Source organism: Peromyscus eremicus, chromosome 9, assembly GCF_949786415.1.
Source record: "Peromyscus eremicus chromosome 9, PerEre_H2_v1, whole genome shotgun sequence".
In the NCBI taxonomy this organism is placed as follows: Eukaryota; Metazoa; Chordata; class Mammalia; order Rodentia; family Cricetidae; genus Peromyscus; species Peromyscus eremicus.
Window position 1 is genome coordinate 55,178,015 of NC_081425.1, and position 16,894 is coordinate 55,194,908.

At 46.3% G+C, this 16,894-nt stretch overlaps 1 protein-coding gene across 2 annotated transcripts in view; it reads right to left on the reverse strand.

The window, feature by feature from the left end:
* Positions 1–9,934: 9,934 nt before the first annotated feature.
* Adra1a (adrenoceptor alpha 1A) overlaps positions 9,935–16,894 on the reverse strand; it is a 95,474-nt gene continuing 88,514 nt past the window's right edge. The window contains exons 3-4 of one of the 2 annotated variants that reach the window (XM_059273428.1): positions 15,784–16,169; positions 9,935–11,485 (exon numbers count right to left, since the gene is read on the reverse strand). In XM_059273428.1, the coding sequence (XP_059129411.1) occupies positions 11,477–11,485; positions 15,784–16,169 (395 nt within the window). In that variant the 3' untranslated portion in view covers positions 9,935–11,476. Of the gene's footprint in view, positions 11,486–14,582; positions 16,170–16,894 lie in introns of those variants that run through there. The other variant, XM_059273427.1, reaches the window with a different exon arrangement.

Sequence of the window (16,894 nt, forward strand, 5' to 3'; positions counted from 1 at the left end):
CCCGATGACCCAGTCATATGGCCTGTGTCTTGAATGCAGGCATCCTGCATATTGCATGTCCATTCTCCAAACAATAGCTTTCCTTGTCTCAACTACCCACTCCATTTATCACTAGCCATATTAACAGCACATCACAACTGAGTAATGAGGGCATTATGTATTTAGAGAAAGAGGTTTAAAATATTTTATTAGGGAACACTCATCAATATTGAACAAAGCTTAAATACATGACATCAATATGTGTAAGGGCCATATAAATTTTCATCATTGGAACAATCACATTATAAAAGAAATAAAATAATTTTATTTTTAACAGTGGGCATGATCATAAAGTCCATATTTTAATAATTTATTTATTTGCTTAATATTATGTACATTTATTCTCTTGAGAAACAAAAGAACACAAAACCAATATGATTATTTACCATGTCACATCATAAACAAATGGACTGTAAAAATGGTGTGTAAAAAAATTCATGAACACTTAAATAGCACATTCCAAGGGTACGGAGTCCATTTAAATGGAATTAAATGCTTCAAAGCCTTTGTAGATGTCTGGGTGTTGCTTATATGCATCAATACACAACAGTGCACACAATTCAAGTACAACAATGCACACATATGAATATATTATTTTTCACATGGGAGAGAATTCTTCCTTATAGAGCATAGAGCACATACCAGGCTCAGCATTATTCATACTAACTGCAGGGAATGTGATTATCAACTCCGCTGACCAAAGGCCAAACCTGGAGCTGGTGGACGTAGTTCTCAAGCACTGGGCACTTAGGAACTGTGCCTTCTGGGAATCTTACATATCACAATTGTCAAGGTTATAGGAGAGTAATGGCATCTAAAACCAGCCAGGCAGCCCACATCTGCATCTCTGGCAGCACGGAAATGTTGGGTTTGCATTTTCAGCAGCTCGGAGGAAAAGACAGGCAGAAAAGCTGCGGCTGGCCAGCAAATGTCAGGGTACACGTCTGAGTAGCAGCAGCCCCACTCACTGAGACACACTTTTCCCGTGCCCTAGCAAGTCAAGTCGGTGAGCGCTGGCAGATTGTAAAAGTGTAGTTCCGGTCCTTTGCCTTTTCTGCTCTTTTCTCCACCTCCTGGGCTGTGTTTAGTTTCTAATAATCACCAAACACTGTTGGCTGAACATGTGTCCCGGCAGAACCAGCTACTGCCTCTTTGGCATGGAAGGCAGCCATTGTGGTATTGTAGTGATGCATTTCACTGAGTACTTTGTGCAGGACAATACTCCTTCATCCCAAACATATTGTGTCGCATTTTCTGGCTGCAACAGTTTCTCTGCTTTTAGTAGCACTGAATTGCCTTCCCTACAGTTCCCTTGCTAAGTCTTCTCAAGCCTTTGGTTGCTATTTAAAATCAAACACCTCATGCTTGAGAAAATGTATGATGAGAAAGAAATTAGATCTTTCTCTTCTGTTTAGGCATTTCATTGTGATATAGAAAGCTTTGAGAACAAATGCAGGCTACTGAATAACCCATGCTTTTCAATTTTCAGCCAGGCTAAACTGGTGGCCCTACCAGGAAAGAACCCTACACTAACCGTGTCCTGGTTTGTCCAGTGAGTTTTCCATTGTCTTAAAAAAAAAAAGGAGTGGGTAGGAAAACAGGTGTGATTCGCCGGCAGGACTGGGGGGGGTGGGGTTTGCTGAGTCCAGGGGCTGCCATGGTTAACGAAGCTGTTCCTCCTTGTGCCTGGCAAACTGAAGGAGGGGCAACCTTAGTCCACACTTGGGGTGCACCAGCCCCAGGGGCTTTGCATGGGTGTGTTCCTTCCTTTCTGCGAGCAACTTCCTTTGTTCCCAGCTGTGGGTATCATTCTGTATAAATAAAACACTGATTGGCCAGTGGCCAGGCAGGAAGTATCGGCAGGACAAGGAGAGAGGAGAATTCTGGGAAGTGGAAGGCAGAGGAAGGGAAGTCACTGCCAGCCGCTGCCATGACAAGCAGCATGTGAAGATGCTGGTAAGCCACGAGCCACGTGGCAAGGTATATATTTATGGAAATGGATTAATTTAAGCTATAAGAACAGTTAGCGAGAAGCCTGCCACAGCCATACAGTTTGTAAGCAATATAAGTCTCTGTGTTTACTTGGTTGGGTCTGAGCGGCTGTGGGACTGGCGGGTGAGAGAGATTTGTCCTGACTGTGGGCCAGGCAGGAAAACTCTAGCTACAGTTCCCCACTGTCCTTTTCTCTCAGGATCCAGAAAGAGGTTAGAAGTTTTGAGAAGCCTAATTTTGTGATTAGTGGGCGCTTCCTTCCAAGTTTCTATGCAGGATCCTGGTGTGTGTCTCCCTTCGTGGACCACAGGGCGGGGCTCTGAAGGTGAAGACTGTGTCTCTGTCATTGTTATTCTCCATCCATCCCCTAGGTCCCAGACAGTCCATACTACATACTGGATCAATGATGGGGTCCACAGCTGTGTGCAGTGGCAGCTTCCTCAGGAAGATGGTGGAATCTGCTTTGTACTCTGGCTTTCCCTCTGCCTCTGTGGATATGCTAGAGTTTGAGGGACTACAGGAATGTTGGTGGTAGGGTTTAACTGGTTTTTGTGTGTTGTGCAGGGGATCAGCTCTAGAGCCATGTTCACGCTGGGCAAGTGATCTACCGCTAAGCCACGCCTCCAGCCTTGGTGTTTAATTTGTAAACATCCAGTGGGGGAAATTGCCTAAGCTTGCTTTATAGACACTGAACTGCTTTTGTTCAGTGTTGACAGCTGTGATATGTTACATTTGTGTCCCTATCAGATGAAGCTTAGACAAGGGACAAATCCACATGCCAGGCAGGACTCAGCGTCTCCTAAAATGATCCCAAAAGGACAGAGGATGATTTGGGGAGGAAGGACAGCAGTCACAGACATGGATCTGGCTTCCTGTAATAGATGTATGTTTCGATAAAAAGCAGGGTAGGTGGACCTTTAGGGAACCATATTGTAGTTTTTAAAAATGAGCTTTGCTTGTTTGTTTTACATTTATTTGTTTTGTGTGTATTTCATAGCACACATGTGGAGGGCAGAGGACAGCTTTCAGGAGTTGGTTCCTTCCTACCACCACGTGGATCCCAGGGACTGAACCCAAATCATCAGGCTCAGTGGCAAGTGGTTAGCCATCTTGATGTCCCTCATATCCTGCTTTTAGAATACTAGGCACCAATGCAATAAAATCCTATCTTCTCATAGAGTAGTAGTTTTTACTTCAAACCCCAAGTATACATATTTTAGAGAGTCAGACCTTGGCAGAGAGGGTTCCTAGAACGGAGACACATGTCCTCTGTAGTGGGACAGTCCCGTGTTGCCCTCCTATCCTCTGAGGGCTAATGCTCCAGCATTCTCCCTTCCAGCACTCAGAGAACCAGTCATTTGGGCCAAAGCTCTTCCCTTGGCTCTTGCCATAGCCTTACAGCTGCTCCCTAAAATCCAGAACTGAAATAGCCATGGACTGTGTTTATCTGAAGCATAGTCGGGCCAAGAACCTAAGCTCAGAAATTGACTTTCCCCCTCTGCTTAGAGCACATTTGAGATTTTGAGTCAGGAGAGACTGTTGGCAGGAGATGGTGGCCAGCCTCTGCCAGAGACAGCCTCTGAATGTGCTTATGTTTCGGTCCAATCATGCCCAGCTGAACTTGGGGTGTGGACCTGCCCATCAAGTCACCTGTCCAGAGGATCCCAGAGGTCCCTTCAAGGGCCCATGGTAATATCGGAGGACAATAGGTTGTGACCTACAGCTCACGTGACAGGCACTCAATTCCACTCCAACTCCAACTGCCCCTGTTAGTGATTGGGAATGGCTGTTCATCCTGTAAACATTTACTTCTGGCAGTTGCCAGGTACTGCTTAGCCCTGTACCCTTAGACACATTTAAACCAAAGCTGTGGGTCGAATCTCATCTCTCGTGCTGCAGTCAGAATGACTTTCCGTTCTCACGGCATCAGTTTTATAAACACGCATGCACCTTGTGTGTAGTGACTTCCACAGGGCAGCTGAGATACTATAAAACACTTCCCAGCACCACGTTGGTAGTGGGAAAAAGTGCAAAGCACCATCCTTGCCTGGACAGTCCTGAGCCTCGTAGAAATCCTCCAAGCCACTCAGGGAGCTTAACAAAAAATATTAAAGTGGAATTTCCAGGTAAAGGTATCTCTAATCCAAAGAAAATAGCATGGTGGAGAGGGTGCAGATAACTGAAAGCCCACATCTGAGTTTCAGAATGGCAGGCTCCAGCATGGCACAGCTTGTTTCTGATCTCCTTTATGATTATACAGAAATGAGTGTCACCTGGGAATGCTAGCGAATTCTGCAGGTAAGCCTGAGGCAGGATAAAGGATAAAGGAAAACTCTCTCAACTGTTGTATGTAGAGTGTTCGGGGCTTGCAGATGGCTTAAAGGTCCTTTAGAATACTTGTCCCATGTAGGGAACAGCTGGGAAGGGGAAGGGAGTTAGGGAGTATGCGGGCATTTAGTGGGGCCCACTATTATTGAATTGGTTTTATCATCTCCTGAGGCATCTTTCTGATCTCACATCTCACCTGCTCCCCCTTTCACAGATGAAGACATGGGGCCAGAGGGGTCAAGGAGCTTGCACAGAGCCACTGTGAGATGGGGGTGCACTGAAGTACAGGACTGTGATGGCCCTGTCTTAGGCTCTTTTCATGCCAATCTCAACATCCCTCCAGCTTCTCTCTGGTGATTCGGTCTGGGTGGAGCTGAGCAAGCAGGTCATGGTTCAGCAAGCTGAGTCTGGTTCAGGTTCACACTAGAACGTTTCAGAAGAGATAGAAGGGTTCAAGTCTCGGGCTCCTAGTTCCCAAACTCCCTGTGGACCTTCCCCTCTCTCTACTTTGATGCCCAAATCTTTGTGCTCCCTCTCTGTGTGAAAATCTTTCATCTACAATATGATTATAAAATCTTGTCCCCATTCATTTCAAACTGTGTTAAAGGGCTTACAATGGAGCAGCTGTTCTAAAAACACAGTTGTGCACAAAAATATTTGAAGTTTGTGGGATTGGTGTGTGTGTGTGTGTGTGTGTGTGTGTGTGTGTGTGTGTGCGTGTATAGGCAAGAGGACGATCTCAGAAATTGTCCCTCAGGAGCTGACCACCTTGTCTTTTAGTACAGCCTCTCACTTTGACCTGGACCTCGCTGAGTTCACTGGGCTGGCCAGCCATCAAGCTCCAGGGGTGCACCTGTGTGCTCCCCAGTGCTGTGGTCACAAGGGGGCACTGCCATGTCTTCCTTTCTTCCTTCCTTCCTTCCTTCCTTCCTTCCTTCCTTCCTTCCTCCCTCCCTCCCTCCCTCCCTCCCTTCCTTCTTTCCTTCCTTCCTTCCTTCCTTCCTTCTGGCTAAGCTCTCTCTATAGACCTAAAAATCCACTTCTTATGACTCAAGCCTTGCTTCTGCACCATCCATCAGAGTCCCAGGAAGAAGTAAAATAATCTGAGTGTCTGCAGTCTTGGGTTAAGTTGCCATTGCAGTAACTGGAAGGGTGTTTTTTGTTTGTAACTTATTAGGGCCATAGAATAAAAACTTGCTTTCCTTCACATCTGATGAAGAAAGCATGCACTGTGATTTGGGTGTTCGGAGCTGAGGCAGGATGGCTGTAGCGGACTGCCTGCTCTCACGCAAAGTTAGGGACGAGGCTTGCAATACTCAGCATAGGAAGGCAGGAGCCAGGCTGGCTCCCAGAAATGGAGGTGAGAGCAAGCCAGGGACTTTACCTTTTAATTCAATTAGTCTCCAATAAGTGTCTTACTCTTAAAGAAACACAAACAAGGTTGCGGAAAACTGGCAAATTGTTATGTAAGTGTTGGAGTACCTGCGAGTTTTTGTCTTACAAGTACCTGCTGGTGGACTTTTTAACAGCCTCCTCATTTGTCAGCTTGACTTTGATCACCGCTTTTGTAGATGAAAGCTTCTCACTGACCTACCATCCGTCACTGTCCTCTATGCCTCTGCCCTTTACAACTGCTGTCTCTTCTGCTATGACGCGGGGACTGGAAAGGGAGGACACTATAGGGCAAGGACACGCTATCCATTGCTCAGATTTTGATCAGTGAGGAGACAAAGGACAGACACTTTTAGTGGACCCATCGTCAACACAGAGCCACACGCATTCAGACCTGTTTTGGAGTGGCTTTTGGCTCTGAACGCTTCTGTAGGCTTTGATTTCTCAAGAGGCTGTCTTCTTCCTCATTTCTGGATTAGACTAATGCTAAGGAGGCCACCATGTTCTAGCCAAGGCCACCGCACTATGATGGCGATTGCTGGACCAGAGACGTTTTCCACCTGAGAGGTTCTGGGGTAGGGGCCAGGGTAGGAAACCAGAGCAGCATGCTTCAATGTGAGGAAAGCATGGTGGGAGACGCCATCCCGTGGAGCAGCTGAGGCTTCCAAACGAGGATGGATTCTCTACTTCTTGGCAGGAACCTGGGCAGAGGAGAGAGACATTGCTCTGCTTGTCGCCACAGTGACCCTGTGGGAGCAGTAAATCTGTGTACTGTAAGGGCTGCAGTGGGTTATGAAACAGAACTTCATAGGAGAAGTGATCTAGACAGTGTGAGCTACTCAGCGGCCCTGTAGAGGGGAAAGCACATCACTATGGTCCTGAGGGGCTCTGGTGGTCGTGAAAGGAAGGCATCCTCAGAGGTCTTAATTGAAATTCTTTCACCAGGGGTGGACATCGTGGCCTTCGGTCAGGTTATTTCAGTAGATGGGACCTCATTACAGTGTTCCCAAGAGACCCTAGTGACCCAGTTCTCAGGACCAAGGTTGCCACTGGTCTTTATTTTTATTTATTTATTTTTTTAATTTTTTTTTTTTTTTTGGTTTTTCGAGACAGGATTTCTCTGTGTAGCTTTGGTGCCTGACCTGGATCTTGCTCTGTAGCCCAGGCTGGCCTTGAACTCCCAGAGATCCGCCTGCCTCTGTCTTCCGAGTGCTGGGATTAAGCCATTGGTCTTTAATCCCACCTTCTTCTGCCTCACTCCAACTGTGTAGTTGAGGGTCTGTCCCACTCAGTGCTGGGGCTCTGCTTTCCTGGGTGCTGATGTTTCTGGGGGAGAGCAAATGCCCACCTGACTCAAGACACATGCTCCTTGGGAGTCTCTACAGTTGGTGCCTAATTAAAGTTACTAAATTTCTAGAAACTCCAGGTCTCCAACTCTTACTCTAGGCTTTCTAGTTCTTGTTGGTTTGTCCTCCCAGCCACCAATTCTCCTCCTCCTTGCCTGGCTGGGGGTTGAGGGGCTTTTCTCCCTCGGGGATAGAGTGTTGCTCTGTGTGTGTGTGTGTGTGTGTGTGTGTGTGTGTGTGTGTGTGTGTGTGTGTGTTTACTGAGTGACACAACTGTCCCTGCCCTTCAGAACTTCCATCTGGTTGAGAAGTCAGAACCCATATAAGGCCAATGTATATGATTCACCTTTCAAAATACTTTAAGTGCTAAGGTTTTAAGAAACATCTGGGAGATCCAAGCAAGTGCATAATTAGTTGCTAAATACATTTTACAGACAATTGGCATAAAAACTTGGGGGAGGAATAAACAGAAAGGACTGAACTTGAACTTCCTGTCTAGGTAAAGGGTTATGGACTTTTTTTTGGTATGGGAAGAAAGGAGAGAGTGTATGGGATCATATGAGTGGAATTGAATGCCTCCTAAATTCCTATTTCAATTTGATCACACGTTTCCTCACAATGTGACTGTGATTGGAAGTAGTCTTTGAAGGTAATTAAGGTGCAGTGAGATCACGGGGACAGATCCTCCGATGTGACCAGTGTTCCTGTAAGAAGTAGAAGACCACACGGGAGTTCAGGGGGAAGTCAAGATCGGCTGAAGATGAGACCGCCAGCTAACACCTTGATTTGGGATTTCTAGCATCCAGGACCGTAAGGACACCAGTAAATGTCATTGAAGCCACACAAGCCTGCATTATTGGGTAAAAATGGAACCGGGAAATGAACATGGGGCTACCAATGCTGAAGGTGCCAGCAAAAACTGGAACACTCACATGGGAGAAGACTCTTCGGGGCAGATGTTTCAAGGGCATGAGAAGGGGAATCCTAAGTTCCAGGAGCACACAGCATGGCATGTGTGTGTGTGGGAGGAACAAGGAACAGAGCCGTGGAAGAAACAGCATCCCTGTGGACGGCCCAGCTGAGGGTATGCCTCCTGATGCATCAGTCATTGCTCAGTGTGAAGGGGGAACTGAGTTGACTTGATGTGTTCATCAAGATCTTGAAGGCCCTAGCGAACTCCTCAGAGGGAAAGTTCACAAGAAAGAGAGAACAAAAGCAAGAGACAAAAGGTGATGATGGAGAATAAAAGTTGACTTCGAGCGCATGGGAAAGATGCCCAAAATATGAGAGGTTGATTAGAAGTACTCCAGAAAGCATTCCAAGCCACAGCTCCTCTGAAACGCAGCTGCACAGTGTGCTTGTGCCCTTCACATGGGGTGGACGGCCCAAGAAGAGAAAGGCAGAAATCCAAGGTGAGGGTCAAGGTCCCGGAGGACCAGGGCCCTGAGGATGCTCTCCCCTTGCTGGCCTCATTTCCTGGCCCAGGCTCATGGCCAAAGTTACTGTGATTGCTTTGGGAACTTGTCCTTTTACTCAGAGCACGGAGTACATATCCCACAGACAGGGGCCTAATGAAACACCTTTCATTGTCTGCAGAGCTGGCAGGAGCGCAGGGTTGATTTGTGGGGGTAGGGTGGAATCAGCAAAGGGGCCTAGAGAGGGCAAAGGGTGTAGACACAGCCAGAGGTGGGAGAAAGGCTGTGGAAGGGAAGCTAGCATTCAGCACCCACCCACGCCTTCCTTCCCACTCTCAGGCTGGCTGTGGGGCTTTCGCTGGACGGTGCCAATAGTTCCGGGTCTTTTCAAACGGTGTCTGCCTCCACTGTCCTACCCATAGCCTGGTCACTGAGTCTCTTTTCTCAATACTCAGATGCTGCACTAAGTCATGTGATCTGAGCCTTATTTGTACCTGGAACCCCCCTGCTCCTCACTGACCCTTCAGGACCAGAGAGGGAAGGAAGGGGGTTCTCCATCGAAGCGCTAGCTCAGGGAAACACGGCTTTGCACTTCTCAGGGAGTGCTAAGGAAATTTTCTTATAGGGGAGCCATTTCTATTCCATTAGTGAGTTCAATTTAAGAGGAAGAGAAGAAATAAGAAAGAAAGGGAGGCACAGGAGGAGGGAGGCATGAGAGAAAATTCTGTTCCCATTTATCTTCTGGAAGATGCGCTCTGTGTCCTGTCACTTTTCCTAATGAGTTCCAAGTAGGTTCCAAATGTCCTAAAAGAGGGCACTGTGGTTAGAGAGCCTCTTCAAGAAGCCCCAAAGCTTTCTGGGGATCTCCACTTGGATGAGTTCTGAGGACCTGGGAGAAATTTCAGTATAGCCTTGTGCAAGTGGCTGCTTTGAGTTAGACAGATGTCATGGGGGAAATTGTCTTCTAAGCCTGGAAGATCTTCTGTTGACCTACCTGCCCATAGGACACAATGCAGGAGTGGCATGTGCCTCCCTCTGCTCCTACCACCTGCCTGGAAATGATGAAGATGTGACTTACTGCTTTATGCAACAACTCATGCAGTCTGTGAACATTGACTTAGTCCAGGAGAGGTACATCAGTGACCTATTTTTTATAAGCTTGCTGATCACCTACAGCCACAGTTCAGTAGTATTGGCTCTATACCACAATCTAGTGATGGTGTGGAGCATGGGTGGAAAATTGGGCCCATGGGCTAAACCTGGTCCCCACCTTGCTGTCTTTTGGGCTACAAATGGATCCACAGTTTTGAAGGTCTGCCCATAGCCTCCCACCAAAGAGCCCAAACAGAGAATTTATAGTCCATCATGATGGAAATGTTAACCATCTAGCCATTTACAAAAAAAGTTTGCCAACTCCTGGTATACATTAAACAGACATTTATTTATTTATTTTTGGTTCCTCTAGGAACACCTCCCCATTTATAACAATGCCTCTTGGAAAAACACATAATTGACTTCTGGACACCTCAACTCAGAATCCTGCTGGCTCATACACTGGGGACTGTCTCTACCTCCCTTTGGTTTCATGCCAGGCTGGCACAGTGAAGAGAGGCCATCTGGGATTGCTGATCAGAGTGTGCCCAATGATCCACAGGTTCCCTTTGGGACCTTTCTGTTCCTGAGGACCTTAGGGTGACGGTCACAGCTGGCTTTGCCTTACATGTCACCCTGTTGGGCAGAGTAGCAGCCTTCTATCCCTGGCTAGTTCCCTGGGTCTGTAGCAGCTTGTCTGTGGAGAAAGAACAGAATGACATGTGCCTGTCTGCTAGCCAAGGAAACAAGAACTTGTGGCCGTGCGCTGCAAGTTCTTCCCGATTGTTGGCCAGGACAGGAGAGCAGAAGTGTGGACAGAGCTGGAGTTACACGCTGGAACTGAAGAACTGGACTACGAAAAATCAAAGAGTCAAAATACATGGCGGACTCTGGGGACATGGAAGCATCGTGGAGAAGGTTGGATATGAGGGTATTCAAAGAAGTTCTTAACTCATGACTTCTATTTCTTCACATGCCAAATGTAGATAAAAGCTCCTTCCTTTTCCTTATCCCACACAAGGATGACCTGAGAAAGGTTTGGTAAGTATGTGGTGATACACATATTCATATATATGTGTATATGGAAACATCAAGTTCATGTTGGAATTTTTGTCTTAGCTGCTTCTCTATGACATTCAAATACACTTATTTTATTCAGCCTATTTCATAGACCAGGATGTTCACTGTGTTTTTTCTCTAAGTGCAGTGCTAAGTTGTGCTAAGATTTTTTTTCCCCACCTAATTAAGTCTGTATTTTTCATGGCTCAACAATCATCAACCCTAGCTTACAATGGAGACTGCACCAGGTGTGCTATGGGGACAGCGTGGCAGTAACTCCCAAGCCACATGGAAGAAAAGGTCATTATTTTGCCTTCCTGAACAAGCCACCAGGTTCAGGACAGTTCCTTTCTCATCAGCTGTGGCAAAGCATGACTAACCCTCCCAGCTGTGAGCGAGGCTATGGTCAATCTCCTCCCTCAATGCTCCCTGCCATCCCTACAGCCTTTGTAGGTTCAGCAGTGGCTGTTTGAAACATGACATTCTGCAGAGAGCAGGGAAGCCTCTTTCTCAGCTCACTCTCAGCCATAGGGTCTGGGAAACATGAATGAGATCCTGTCAATGAATGGCACCTTTGGCCAGGGGCCGGCTTCACATGCTGAAATCCTAACTTGCTTCCTGGCCCAGCCCCCACAGCGGTCATGTCCACTCATTCATCTTGCAGGGAACGTGAAGGACCAGAGACCACTGTTGCCATGGCTTTTGGAAGACGTGGCCTCAGCCCAGCTCCTCAGCATAGTTTGGAGGCCCAGGGCAGGTGCAGTGATCCAACTGGGCTCTTTCGGAGCTGTGCATATACAGGTGGTTTCACGGTTAAAAGTCCTGGTAGTGTAAAAAAGAGACCAGAGTGACCAGTGAGCATCTCTGATGCCTGTACATCTGCTCCCTCTGTCTACTCTCGATGTTCTGGCTTTCATGTGCCTTTTATCTGCCTGCCTTCCACCTGTTTGCTTTTCCCTTTGCTGATGAGCCAATCTCTTCCCTTAATTAAGTCAGCAAGCATCCATTGGAGAGGCAGCATCATATTTTGGCAAGAGGATGGGGACAGAGATATCCTCAGAAGCAATTAGGAATGTTTGTTAGCGGTGATTAAGGAATTGTGATTAACACATGAATAATTACCTGCTCAAGAAAATGGTTCCTAAAATAGTTTCACTCCCAGGCTTTCACCCCTAAACACACTGGGCTGAAAGGGCTTCATGATGGTTCATATAGAAGAGGAAGCAAGCTAAGATGCACAGCTGTGTGCCAATGGCCTGTCTTCCAAAACTGCCATGGTCTCTGTCTACCCAGAGACCAGCATTCTGAGTGGCATCCAGGAAAATCATGTGCCCAGTATGGGCTCTGCAATTCCTGGTGGGATGTCTCTAGTCTCTTCCTTTTTTGATAATTTGTAAAATAAAAGTTGGAACTGAGGGGAGCAAGAACAAGTGTTTTATCTGTTGATATATATTTTTGAAGAGGCATACCTCCTAAGTGTTCATATTAACCATGATTGGCCATTCATGACTTCCACACACCACCCAGGAAGTGTCCCATCTATCACTGGGCTTTTTCATTCTTGACCAATTCTTCCATGTTCTGTTATATGCTCATCTTGTCCTGGTTTAGTACAACCTGTCCTCTATGCAAGGCTTTAGTCTTATCTGGGAGTACTGTGTCCTGGAGTGGGGAATGCTCTCTAATAGTTGGAATTGTAGACACAAGGTTTGGTGGTGTGTTTGCTAAGATTAATATGTAGAAAAACCCCAAGGGAATAAATTAAAGTTTGGGCATGAAATGGTCTCCTTAGAATATTCAGTTCAAACTCCCCTGTCCCAGTGTGTGAAACAGAGGTATCACACAGAACATGAATACCTAGGGAGAAACTCAGTTTTGAGCCACAGTTCCTTCTTGCCCATGGGCAAGTCCTTAGCCTTTCTCAACCATCAGAGTTTCACTTTAGAAATGGTAATGGGAGAGTTTCTAGAGGATCACAGCCACTGATCCATGACGTGCAATAGAGCTAACAGGAGCGCCATAAGAAAGTGCCTATAACTCAGCTGTCTATCACTGTCTATCTTAAATGGACCAATCCAAGTCAGTGATGAGAGTCAGGAGCCTCAGTGCCTTGCAAAGTGTGTCGCATGCAGAGTGATGCCATGCAGAAGCAGTCTTGGATGAAACTATGACAAGGGGAAGCATTTTTCTTGCAGTGGTATAGCCTAGAATTTTCTTCTTTTTCTTTTTCTTTCTTTCTTTTTTTGTTTTTGAGACAGAGTCTCAAGTAGTCTAGGCTTGCTTAAACTTACTAAGTATTCAAGGTTGACCTTGAACTCTTGCAAACTCCTGTTTGCACCTCCTGGATGCTGAGTTTACAGCCATGAGCCACCACTCTTGGGTTTTAGGTGCTGCTGGGGCGTGATGGCAGGCAAGCACCCCACCCACTGAGTGACAACATCTCTGATGCCCTGGAGAAATTTTTGAGTAAAGAGATCCAAGGTCCCTCTTCATACACAGTGTCTGAATCTCACACTAGTCTCAAAGTCGCCTACCATAATGCCCCATTGATTTCCTGTCACAGAGACCATCCCAAAGCGATTTTTTTTTTTAGAACACACAAGAGAGGACATTTTAACTGGGGTTACTCTGGGTAAATTCCTCAAACTCCAAATAGAAGCAGTAAACACATGAATATAAATATGACAATCATTTGTTTGGCTGCAACCATTTGAGATAGTTTTTGGCACACTTAAAGGTACAGACTTTTTTTTTTTGGTGGGTGATTAAAAAGAAATTCCACTTTTATGTTGTTGACCCCCCCCCCCCCCCCCGCTTTTGACACCATGTTTTGGTGGCATTATCAATTTCTTATAAATTAGCTGTGTTTCTATTCAGTACCCTGCTATGGGAATGGAAAAAAAAAACTATTAGATACTTGCCTCCTTAGAGGGAGGGATGCCCGCGGAGTGTGCAACAGTTGTTTATGGGCAACCCTGTATGAATACGATGAATACGATTGTCACGGTTTTTATCTGAGGATGCGAAGATTTTCGAGTTGTTTTTTCCTTCCTGATTAGAACTGGCACCAACGGTACCTTTATAGTGTGCCTAAGTTTTCGCACTTTTAACATTTGCACTTATTCACCAAGGGATTTAAAGATCATCGGTAACACGGGATGGTACCCTGCTGAAGAAAAGCTATGATCCTTCTTCCTTGTAAGGATGTTCTTCTATGGAGGCATGACAAGACCAAGGGCGGGGGGTGCTTAGAATTCAAATCTGGAATGATGTTGATTGGAACAATGAAGCTTACACAGAGAAGATGCAGGCTTGCATTCTGAAGTTCTCCCTAGATGCTTTGACACCCACATCTGGAAGAGCTGTTAGGAGTTATGCAGAGAGCCCAAGAAAGCCTAAAATCCCAGCCAACTTCTCAGCAGCAGAAGCCAAGTTTAGAACACAAGGCCAAGTGACTACCTTGCTGGCCAACAAGTAGACACGGCTCAGGAAAAGGTGGAGGAAGTGGGTCAGATTCAAAGTCCCAAGACAACCAATCACAAAACTCACAGCCGCACACACACACATTTTCTTCATTGCAACGTGGATAAAGATTTGCCTTTAGAAAGACTTAAGGGCAGAGTTCAATTTGATGTAAGGGAGGAAAGGAAAGAGGTGAGGACCAGGAGCCTCTCTGTGAAGGTTTCACAATAGCATCAACCTGCTCTGAAGCTCTTAGGGGAAGAAGTTACGGAAGATGTTGGTTGTGATTCTTAGGAGGGTTGTTGCCACAAACATTAAACCTTATTTTACAATTCTTAAGGTGGAATGGCAGGCATGTTTTAATTTTTATGTGTGATTACCATAGTCACCATTCATAATATCGTGAATTATTAAGGATGCAAGGATTTGGTGCACATAAAGAAAAAAAAAAGCACATTTCCCAATGTTTTGCAAGAACTAGGAATCAATTTGGGCAGTTGTTTTGCAATCAATTAAAATGTTTGAGGGTAAGCATCAGTATGTTGGGAAGCTCAGGAGGGGTGTACCTGGACCCCACAACTCATTCTACATGCCACAGCTGAACCCCATTCACTACATAGCAATGAAGCCAGTGTGAGGTAATGGAAGCCAGTATTCTGTCATTCCTGGATTTCCATGATGGAGTTCTGGAAAAGGAAGTGGTTTGTCGCATCAGGGAGGCTGCATGACAACAGGGCATTAGTCTGGTGTTAGTACCCATCCCATCCCAGCTTCTTGCTCTTTAAGAAGGTAAAAGTAGAAAGCCTTCCTTCACCAGGTCATGCAATGCTGCCCCAGTTTCCTTCTCTTAAGGAAAGCATGCTGTCCCGGGTTAGTTCTGCTCCTTAGATCCAAGGCTCGAGAATGCACCCCACTTTCAAACAGGGATAAGGAACCTATCAAAAAGCAACCCCTGGGAAACCTTCTGTCCAGGTTCACCAAGCTGAGAATCTGGTGGCGTTTCCAAACTCGCCCTAAAAGCATGTTGGCCACTACCTTATACTCCTTCCTCTCTGGGTCCCTGCTCCATAAATGTCAAATGTAGTTGCCAGTAGGTTCAGCCTGAAAATAAAATTCTCTCCCTTCCATCAAGAAATCGCTCCAAACTTAGAGTGTGTGCTCAAAATATTCACAATGAAATCATCATCCTGTATTTATAGTCTTTTGGATTGTGTATGAAATTTTCTTTCCCATGGTATTTCTTGTTGAAAGGGTCAGTTGTGGAAAGCAGGATCAGAGAATGACTGAGGGTTTGAGCTGAAGGGAAATGGCCCTTGCATCATTCAGAACCTATTAGTTACCAGACACCCTGCCCCTTACCCTGTGCCCTACCCACTTGTCCCGTGAGCTGGTACCCTCTCTCTCCCCTTTCCCAGATGGGGACCTCCTTGAATGGTCCTGGCTTGTCCTTCAAGAACTCACTGGCCTTCCGAGTGGCAATCAGCAGTACCTAGTGTTACCCCTCTTCCTGTGACCTTTTCCACCCTCTAGACTTCCTCCCCATTTTCACCGAGGGAGATGGTGTGGATCTTAATGGTCGGAACTTGGTGATTTTCTTCAAGGCTGGGGGTCGAGGACCCCACACAGCAGCAGACCTGCAAAAAGCTTTTACTCCTCACCCGGGCTGTGGTACAGGCAGATTGGTCCTTCGGCATTGTAATCCTGGCCGATCCATGGGGCGTGGAAGAGAAAAACTTCCACTCACAGACTCCATCTGTCTTGGAGATTTTATAGAAAGTCTCTCCTGAGCCCACGGGGATACGCACCATGTCTCTGTGCTGCCCTTCCAGGGCCTGGCTGGGCGGGTGCAGGGTGTAGCCCAGGGCATGCTTAGAGGATTGCCTTCTGCGCAGACACTGGATTCTCAGCACATTCTGAAAGGCTTTCTTGAACTCCTGACTGGAGCATGGGTATATGATGGGATTGATGCAGCTGTTTAGGTACCCAAGCCAAAATACGATTTTGAAAACGGTTTCCGAGGGCTTGAAGTCCGGGAAGAAGGAGCCTGAAAGAGAACACAAAGGGTTACACGTGTGATTGGCCAGTCAAGAGGCCAATCAGCTGGAACTACAAACCAACACGCAGCTTTTTATATCTGTAAAGAGTTTCAAAAGCTTCCAGATGCATGCAAGTGTCTTACATTTGCTGGTAACCCGTTGTTATGATTTCGAAGACTATTTCAGACAGATAGGCTTGTACCAGCTCCCTCTCTCAGTAGTAGAGAATCATCTTTCCGCCTCCTCAAGCCTTAGAGAGTGCAGCAACCCATTTTTGGTAAAGTCTAGACACATGGTTTTGCCTGAGTTATAAAATAAGACAGGGGAACATTCAAACCCACATCCACATTAAAATTGCATTACCCCAGCCAGGCAGTGGTGGCACACGCCTTTAATCCCAGCACTCGGGAGGCAGAGGCAGGCGGATCTCTGTGAGTTCGAGGCCAGCGTGGTCTACAGAGTGAGTTCCAGGACAGCCAGAGCTGTTACATAGAGAGAAGAAAAATGTGATTACCCAGTCATATCCTCTGTGAGCAGAAGGTTCTAGACTGTCCAGCCCAGCACTCCTTATTTTTCCTCCCTAGACATTTACTGGCTCCTTGAAAAGACATAGCATGATTTTATGTACCCCCAAAGGTCGCTCTTACTCCTTTCAGAGGAAGAAGAGCTTCATGGTCTTCCCCTTCCCCCTTTTCACTCGTGAGCTGCTCTCCTTTTTTTCTTCGCTACCTGT